General features: G+C 34.8%; 1 protein-coding gene across 5 annotated transcripts in view; it reads right to left on the minus strand.

The window, feature by feature from the left end:
• uckl1b (uridine-cytidine kinase 1-like 1b) overlaps positions 1 to 9,093 on the minus strand; it is a 40,382-nt gene extending 31,289 nt beyond the window's left edge. The window contains exon 1 of one of the 5 annotated variants that reach the window (XM_051879495.1): positions 8,961 to 9,093. In XM_051879495.1, coding sequence (XP_051735455.1) covers positions 8,961 to 9,034 — 74 coding nt within the window. In that variant the 5' untranslated portion in view covers positions 9,035 to 9,093. Of the gene's footprint in view, positions 1 to 4,636; positions 5,066 to 8,850; positions 8,916 to 8,960 lie in introns of those variants that run through there. The other 4 variants (XM_051879496.1, XM_051879500.1, XM_051879497.1 and 1 more) reach the window with 4 other exon arrangements.
• Between the last annotated feature and the right edge of the window lie 1,128 nt (positions 9,094 to 10,221).

Here is a 10,221-nt window from a genome sequence, read left to right on the forward strand (position 1 = left end):
CGGTCGTTAAATTAAGCACTTACAGTAAATTTACAGTATTTAACAGTAAACCTAAAAAAAAAAAAAAAAAAAAAGTGTCGAGCTTCAACATGAGCCCTCGTCGTCTCCAGAGTGCAGAAAGCAAGCGGTCAACGGAATCTCTTCAAAACTCTTGCCGTCTGCGTCTGCTAAAGAAGAAAACTGCTCAAGGTAAGTTATTTCTTTGTTGTTATTTTGCTATGTTGCACTCAACTTGTAAAATACAAGTGTTCTCCAAACTCCGATTATAATGCTAGGTTTGAGAATAATTGACAAGGGGACGCTGACTTATTTGAAAAAGAATGCACATCCGAGGTTGTAATACAGCCACGACTCAAAGCGCAATTCAACGGCCCGTCGTCAGTTATTCCTCTTTGGTCACCAAACCTCGAGACATTGTTCAGATGTTGTATTTCAAGACATTTGTCAGGTTTTTTGTCCTTAAAACAATCTTGTGTGTAATTGTTTGTTTGTTTGTTTGTTTATTTGTATAGCACATTTAAAAGCAAAACAAGTTGCTTTAGCTTTTTGACCAAAGTGTTTTCCATTGAAACATCACATAAAATAAATAACCAAAACTAAAGCAAAAAGAATATAAGAACAAACATGACATTTACACAAACAGTTTTTAAACAAAATAACGACTTTTCAACAATATCTAGTGACGGCCAATTTCAAAACACTGCTTTGGAGCTTTACGAATATTTTATTTCGAATCAGTGATTCGGATCGCGTATCAAACTGCTAAACTGCTGAAATTACGTGACTTTAGCGCTCCAAACCACTGATTTGATTTGTAAAGCTCCAAAGCAGTGTTTTGAAATTGGCCATCACTAGATATTGTTGAAAAGTCATTTTTGTTTTTTGGAGCACAAAAAGTATTCTCGTTGCTTTATAATATTAAGGTTGAACCACTGTACTCACATGAACTGTATTAAATATGTCTTTAGTACCTTTCTGGATCTCGAGAGGTTCGGTGACATTGCTCTCAATAGAGGCCTCACTGAGCCATCGGATTTCATCAAAAATATCTTAATTTGTGTTCCGAAGATGAACAAAGGTCTTATGGGTGTAGAACGACATGAGGGTGAGTAATAAATGACATTATTTTCATTTTTGGGTGAACTAACCCTTTAAGATTATATTTTGTCTCGTTTTCTCTGATGTAACAAACATACACTCATTTATTTACTTTATAAGTTTCTAATTACGTTCATCTTCTAAACAGTTTCTGTGTAATTTAAAAGTGTGTCCAGACTGTACATGATGACTATCTTTTGCCATCTGCTACATAGTCACTAACATTTTCTTAATGTTTCCTCTCAGACCTGGGCGTGTTGACTAGTTTCTTCAGACTTCTTGCTAGATCCTTGATCCAAAGTTGGTGTGATGTATTGGCCTTTTTTCTTTCTTTTTTTTTTTGTCTCTCCTTTAGGTTTATTCACACACTAGTTCCTCTCATTGGACTGTGCAATTTACACTTTTTTTTCTTTGACAGTTTTCTTTCTAAAACTGTTATCAAACTGTTTAAATATAGAGCAGTATAGTTTCAAAAATAAGCATTCTCATTATTCATTTTCATGGTATGCATCTACAGATCTCGAATTTCTTTTTAAAAACATTTGTGTTCTGCTGAAGAAAGGCAGTTGTACACATCTGGGATAGCATCAGGGTAAATGAATAGTGAGAATTTAGTTTTTAAACAAATTCTTAAAGGTATTCTTATTTGTGTTGGTTAAAGCAAGTGCTATTTTCTTTTTTCTTAACTTATGCGTTTATGCTAAGATTCAGTTTGGGTCACTTTCAACCAATTTGTCAATGCTCATTCTGCCTGTGTTTTAATAAATAGCAAATGATGTACCACAATCTATTTCTTCTTTATTTATTTATTTACTCTCCATCTAGTTAAAATATAGTATGACATGTCTGTACACATTATATACTATACTAAAGATATTAATTATGTATTGTTTATGTAATGTATTCATTTTTTTTAATATATTGTAGAATTATAGCTGTAACCATTGCAAGTACTTTACTGTGAAATTACAGTACAGCTGTAAAATGTAAAACTGTATTGAAATGGTAGAATTACGGTAAATGGCTGAAACCACAGCTGCCAGATCAGTGAAATTACTGTGAAATTACAGTACAGCTGTAAAATGTACTGTGAAATTACAGTACAGCTGTAAAATGTAAAACTATTGAAATGGTAGAATTACGGTAAATGGCTGAAACCACAGCTGCCAGTATTTTACTGTGAAATTACAGCACAGCTAAAAACGGTGTTGAAAGCGTGAAATTACAATAAATGGCTGGAACCACAGCTGCCAGTACTCTACTTTAAAATTACAGTAAAGCTGTAAAATGAACAATAGTATTGCTACTGTTGAATTACAGTAAACAGCTGTTAACTGGAAAAATGGTGTTGAAACCATAAAATTACGGTAAATGGCTGGAACCACAGCTGCCAGTATTTTACTGTAAATTTACGGGTACATATTTTTTTACAGTGCACATGCCATAGAGCAGTGTGAACATTCTCCATTTATGTTTCAAAGAAGAAACAAAGTCAAATGGGTGTGGAACAACATGAGGATGAATAATGTGCAGAAGTTTAGAAATTATCCCTTTAAAAATTCACGCACACTACCCTCAATGACAGCACATCAGCAACTTCTAGTTCACATCACAAACTTTCTCAAGGCCAGTATGAGAAAACACCATTGTGCAGTTCACTAATTGATTTTTCACTGTAAAACACCTCATAATATAAAAACAGCAAGCACAAAACAGATCAAAACCTGACAGGACGCGCCAATCACACTCTGAGGTTTTCAGCAAAAACAAAACTGATGCAAATTTGCTTGTAAAAACATAAGCAGAGAATCCTGTCAGCAGCAATGCATTGATCCCACATCTGTGTACTAATATTTAAATGAATCATTTGATACAATGCACTTCTGTACATGTTTTTACATTGTACTTAAAAATATCCTGCATGCTGAATGTAATTACATCTTCAATTACACCGTTGACCCTTCCCTTCTCCCTTAAAGGGTTAGTTCACCCAAAAATGAAAATTCTGTCATTAATTACTCACCCTCATGTCATTCCAAACCTGTAAGACCTTTGTTCATCTTCAGAACACAAATGAAAATATTTTTGATGAAATCTGAGAGATTTCTGTCCCTCTATTGACAGCTGTGGACGCATCAAAAAAGTTCATAAAGTGATTGTAAAACTAATCCATATGATTTGAGCAATTTAGTCCAAATTTTCTGAAGAGATATGATCACATTATATGATGAACAGATTGAATTTAGGCTTTTATTCGCATATAAACATTCATCAACTCTCAAATCGGTTGTGATAAATGGAAGCTCAAGCATGTTCACTTGATGTGTGAGAACCAATGAGGTTCATTCTCATGTTGCGCAGCACGTTTGAGCTTCCGCAAGAAGTTCTCAGAAAATCCGGACTAAGCCGCTCAATTCATATGGATTAGTTTTACGATCTCTTTATGAACTTTATGAAGTGTCAAAGTGGTAGTTGTGTAGACTATCAATGGAGGGACAGAAATCTCTCAGATTTCATCAAAAAGATCTTCATTTGTTTTCTGAAGATGAACTAAAGTCTTACGGGTTTGGAATGACATGAGGGTGAGTAAATGATGAACTATCCCTTTAACCCACCCATACCACTAAACGTGTCAGTAACCTTACCTGTATCCCACCTCAATAGCAGCACAAGTGTTTTGCAATAAGTACATTGTAACTAAAAACTATTAGTAACACTTTCTTTTCAGTGTCCGTTACACATTACATGTACTTACTGCAGTAATAACAGTAAATTATGCATAATTACAAGCAACTAACCCTAAACCAAACCCTAAACCTAACCCTATACATGTAGTTAATTATTATCACGCAGTATTTAATTGTATAATTACACACCCTAAAAAATGCTGGGTTAAAAACAACCCAAGTTGGGTTGAAAATGGACAAACCCAGTGATTGGGTTGTTTTAACCCAGCGGTTGGGTTAAATGTTTGCCCAATGTGCCGGGCAATTTTATTTAAAAATGACTACATGGCTGGCTTAAAATGAACCCAAATAAGTTGGAAATTAAAAATCAGACATATAATTACTAGAGGCAACAATAATAATCAAAACGTGAACATTTATTAATAAGCAATTTAATAAATGTTTGTTTATTATTCATTAAACTTATTAATAAATGTTCATTCATTAAATATATTAACAAATGTTAATTTCCAACATACTTTGGGTTCATTTGAAGCAAGCAATACCTTTTTAAACAATAGCCGAGTTAAATAAAACTACCCATCACATTTAACCCAACTGCTGGGGTAAAAAAAAAAAAGAAAGAAAAAAAAAAACTATTTGCTGAATTAATTAACACTACCCAATCCCTGAGTTTGTCCATTTTCAACCCAACTTGGGGTTGTTTTTAACCCAGCATTTTTTAGAGTGCACTGTAACAAGGATAGCCTACCTTAAAATAAAGTGTAACCCAATTATTGTTTTTGATGCAGGTACATAGTAGTAGTTAAAGACACTGAATATAAACGTTAATATAAAGTTAACAGGCTTACCTTCCATCTGACCTAAGAGCCCAGCAGCCTGAGATCCTGGCTCCCGAGTACGCTGGGAGTGTGTTCATGATGGGCGGACAGAGACAGAAGTTGAGATGAGAGCTCCAGAGAAAGATCAGCGCTAATATAACCGCTGGGACGTACACATACACGGGCGCTCAGAGCGCCTGCCCTCTGGCAAGCCGAGCAGAACGAAAAAACGAAAGTGAAGTAGAGGGGAGGAAAACAAAACTGTGCTTTCTACGTCTGTTTTGTTTTTTCAGTCACTAGCGTTAGTGGGCCGGGACCATTCAAGACAAACCTTTCAGTCTTTCTCTCGCCCTAACATGCTACTATGAACCCTGCCAACAAACGTAAGAGGATAACCTATCCCGCAGATTATGTTTGGTGGGTGTATTAATAGCAGCAGGTTGGAAACACGCAGAGCACACACCCCCCTCCGCTGGCCTCTTACGGACTGGCTCATCTGTCTGTGACACTCACACAGGCTGTTACTGACTACTGACATAGGGATGACGAAAGAGCGCGAGGGAGAGCAGCGATTTTGAATTGTGTCCTTAGGCTCGGAACATAAACAAATCAGGTTGCTTAGTGAAGCAGGGAGCAGTGTAGGTGAGATGCAGGTCTGTGCGCTCTATTCATTACTCCCAAAGGCTCTGTGATCACCTTATCAACCAGCCTGTCCTCTGGGGCGTCTCTCCACCTGCACCCCCCCCTCCCGGGACACCCCTCACAAACATTATGATGAAACTCACTCACACTATCACAGCCCGTACTGGCCGTAATGTTATAGTACATTCACAAAAATACATTTAATTAGCTAGCAAAATAAACATAACTGTGTGTAAAGATCCTTAATAGTCAGCATCTAAACTGAATGAAACTAATTAGATGTTTAAGTTTAGTATTTTAAGAATTGATTATTATAATATAATACAGAAAGTTGAACATATGCAAACTTTGATGAAGATATAATTATTAGTTTTATTAAGAGTTAACAATAAGATTATGTGGTTTTTATATAATCAATTAACACTGCTTTTGTCATTTTTTACAAGATGGGCTAAATTTTTCACCAAAAAAAGTCATTTGGTTTAACCAAAATTTCGGTTTTACCGAATGACACTTTTGGTTATACCAAATGACGATATTTTCAAACAATGCTAACAGGCTGATATAGTACAAGTTTTTAAAATATTACAACATTTTCCATGTTTTATAGCGGTTGTACCGAATGACCTGATGTTTCGGGACATGCATATGAGCAAGTGAAAACATGAATTTTTCAAATAGTTAAGAGAGTGTTAGTTACTTTGCTTCACGACCATGTGGTCCATTGCAGATGTCTGAATGATGTCACATCCTGTCACTAAATGATATTTTAATATCATGTGATTCGGGGGATTTTGCAGTCCTTGTGCTCTTAGATTTGACAGCCGCTTTCGATACAGTCGACCATGCTATTCTTATTGATCGATTAGAACATTGCATTGGTTTAAGAGGTGTAGTTCTAGATTGGTTTAAATCGTATTTTGTAAAAAGGGGTTTTTCAGTCAAGATGGGTGAACATTACTCGAGTAATGCTTTTTTGCCCTGTGGGGTTCCCCAGGGTTCTATTTTGGCTCCTTTGCTTTTTTTCCCCTCTATATGCTCCTTCTTGGTTCGTTTTTAAGAAAACATGGGCTGTCATTTCACGGTTATGCGGATGACACTCAGGTTTATCTGCCTGTTAATCGAAATTCTGTGGGTGTTGAGTCTCTTATGGCATGTTTAGCGGATGTGAAGGCTTGGCTTTCATTAAATATTTAAATTTTTAATGAAAAGAAAACCGAAATTATTGTTTGTTTTTTTTTAGACCGTCTGAATTTTCAGATTCCCTAAAATTGGACTTGGGTGAGATGTCTCCGTGTCCAAAATCATGGGTAAAAAACCTGGGTTTCATTTTTGATGATGGCTTAAAGTTCGACCGTCAAATAAATTCAGTAGTCAAAGCTTGCTTTTTTCAGCTGCGTTTGCTTTCTAAAGCAACGCCTTTTCTTTCCTTTAAAGATTTTAAAAAATTATTCACGCTTTTATTCTGGACTACTGCAATACACTTTATTTTGGGGTTAGCCAGACAGCTTTATCCCGATTGCAGCTTGTTTAAAATGCTGCGGCTCGACTCTTGAGTGGGGTTTAAAAGAGGGAGCATATTACTCCTATTTTACGCTCACTACATTGGTTGCCTGTTTGTTTTAGAGTGGATTTTAAAATTTTGCTCCTCGTTTATAAATCTCGAAATGGTTTGGCCCCTACCTATCTCTGTGAGTTACTGACTGAGTATCAACCGATTAGATCCCTTCGGTCTTCCATCCAGGATCTATTGCTTACCCAAGTCGAGGCTTAAGTGCAGGGGAGATCGTGCTTTTTGTATTGCTGCCCCCAGGCTTTGGAACGCCTCGCCACTCTCCATTAGACAAGCTTCTTCTGTTAATATTTTTAAGTCCAGGCTAAAGACATTTTTATTTTCTAAAGCGTATGGTTGATGGGATAGTTGTATGATTTTATAACTTTACTGTCTGCTTGTTGTGCGTTTTTCTGTTTTTAATGATTTTTTGGAAAGCACATTGGTCGACAGAAGCTGAAATTAATTGTGCTATATAAATAAATTGTCATTGTCATATATGATGTTATAAAATAATGCCAGAATAAAAATATATACATTTATTACATTTTAAGATGTTTTAATCACAAATTAAACTGCTGTATAGGCCTTTGGACTGTTAAATAATTTAACGGTTTAAATAATTGAAACCTTTTGGATTCAATAAAAGAGATCTATTTATATATATATATATATTATATATATATATATATTTTTTTTTTTTTTTTTTTTTAATACACACATATATAGACTATCATTCAAAAGTTTGGGGTCTGTATAAGTTGTTTTTGAAAGAGGTCTCTTATGTCCACCAAGGGTGTTTATATTTAATCAAAATTACAGTAAAAACAAAAATATTGTGAAATATTATTACAATTCAAAATAACTGTTTTCTATTGGAATATATTTTAAAATTTTAAATTTTCAGCATCATTACTCCAGTCATCAGTGTCACATGATCCTTCAGAAATCATTCTTATATGCTGATTTGATGCTCAAGAAACTTTATTATTAAACTTTATTAAATTTATTATTATCATCATTATTTATTATCAATGTGGAAAACAGTTGTGCTGCTTAAATAGAAAGTTCAAATGAACAGCATTTATCTGAAATAGACATATTTAGTAACATCATGAATGTCTTTACGGTCACTTTTGATCATTTTAATGCATCCATGCTAAATATAAAAGTATTATTTTCTTTAAAAAAAACAAAAGACAACTTTTGAAAGGTAGTGTAAATATATATAGTAACCTAAAAGAAGTAGATTCAAACCCCAGAAAAGGTGATCCAGAATAAGGATGCAACTGAGCACCTTCTGCATGATCCTAAACACAGAACATTCCCAACAACAGCTGACTATGTGTGAAAACAGTGCTCGTAATGATGTCACAGAGTTATATCAGCGCGCCCTCTCGCGGCGGTCTGCGGCGCTGCGGCTCAAAGTAAACACGAGGAGATAACGAGATAAGCTTGATAAATATAAACAATAATAATAATACAGTTGCCGTGTCGCATAATATAGTGTAAACTACTCCAAATCCGTTACTTTATAATTTATTGAATCTATTATTAGTTCAAATACCATTCAACCACGTGAAACCATTGTGAACTACAGGTGTTGTTCACAATGTTGTTCAGTAAGTAAAGTAGTTTAATTTATATGTAATAACCAGGTGTGGCTGAAAAACGGTACAAAGAAATAATGGTGATGATACTGTATGCTGATAGATTTGAGTCACAGCAGACACTACTAGATCATCACACCATGTGCTTCAGTATCATACACCTACTCACAATATGCTTTAAATAGGAAGACATTTTAAACATATTTAAGAACCAGACACATAAAGACAACATATTCACAAAAATAGTCATGGACTGAAACAAAACATGGTTACAATTCTATAACTATGTGCTTATAGAGAGAGTGACAAGTCTCCACACATCTCGTTACACTTATGAGGCGTTTATAAATATTACCAGACGCATATGGTCAAAGTGTGTTGCAGAGTCCCAAAAACACGCGAGACGCACCAGTGACTCCCACCATGCACGCGATACTCACTGTGTGCTCGAGCGCCCATTATTTCCATAAAATGTTTGCTTCACACGCATATTAAGAACACAGAGAATTTAATAACTAAGCGGTTAGGCGGTAAAGCTCTTAAAACGTACCTTGTGCACCGCATAGATGATTTTTCTCCGCACTCCATCGCCGAGACTCTTCCGTCTCCGCACACGGCAGACATTGTTAGTTTCCTATTTGACAATCAGCTGTTGCGACTTTGGCCTCCACTAATGCTGCAGGGATATGTAGTTTTATGATTCAAATGGTCGCGTATGTCTTCAGCGAAGCGGAACTACAAATCCCAGAATGTAAATTGTAATGTATATTTTAGTACTGTACAAGTTTAGGTATACCTCATTGTAGCGTTTTGTACTGAATTTAATTTATGCTAGTTTTACTAAAAATACACATCAAAATGGGAAAACATGTTAAATAGCTGAATTTCCTTTAACAAGACTCATAATACATTAGTTTTTTTATATATTTTATTGATGTTTATATATTTCAGTTAAATGATATAGCCTATATATATATATATATATATATATATATATATATATAGAACATACATTACCGTTCAGTCAGTAACATATTTTTAAATAAATTAATACTTTTTATTCAGCAACAACACATTAAATTGATTTGATCAAAAGTGACAGTAGGGTCACTTATGTAACAAAAATATATATGCTACACATAACTGTGTGTAAAGATACTTAATAGTTGTCTAAACTGAATCATGTTTTAATATTATAGTAGTAATTTAATAATTGATTATAATAACATACATGAATTGAACAGAGAACATTTAGCCTACATACAAACCTATTATTAGAATCCACAAAAAAGACGACAACAGTATAGTAGTTATAAATGAATAAACCGTCACAAATCCTAAAAAAAAAAAAAACATATTTAATAGGTTATATTTTACTATATATATATATATATACAGTGGTGTGAAAAAGTGTTGGCCCCCTTATTTTTTTGCATGTTTGTCACACTTTAATGTTTCAGATCATCATACAAATTTAAATATTAATCAAAGATAACACAAGTAAACACAACATGCAGTTTTTAAATGAAAGTTTTTATTATGAAGGGAAAACAAAATCCAAACCCACATGGCCCTGTGTGAAAAAGTGCTTGCCCCCTAAACCTAATAACTGGTTGGGCCACCCTTAGCAGCAACAAGTGCAATCAAGCGTTTGCGATAACTTGCAACGAGTCTGTTACAGCGCTGTGGAAGAATTTTGGCCCACTCATCTTTGCAGAATTGTTGTAATTCAGCCACATTGGAGGGTTTTTGAGCATGAACCGCCTTTTTAAGGTCATGCCACAGCATCTCAATAGGATTGAGGTCAGGAC

This window comes from Ctenopharyngodon idella, chromosome 22 (assembly GCF_019924925.1).
Source record: "Ctenopharyngodon idella isolate HZGC_01 chromosome 22, HZGC01, whole genome shotgun sequence".
NCBI lineage: Eukaryota > Metazoa > Chordata > Actinopteri > Cypriniformes > Xenocyprididae > Ctenopharyngodon > Ctenopharyngodon idella.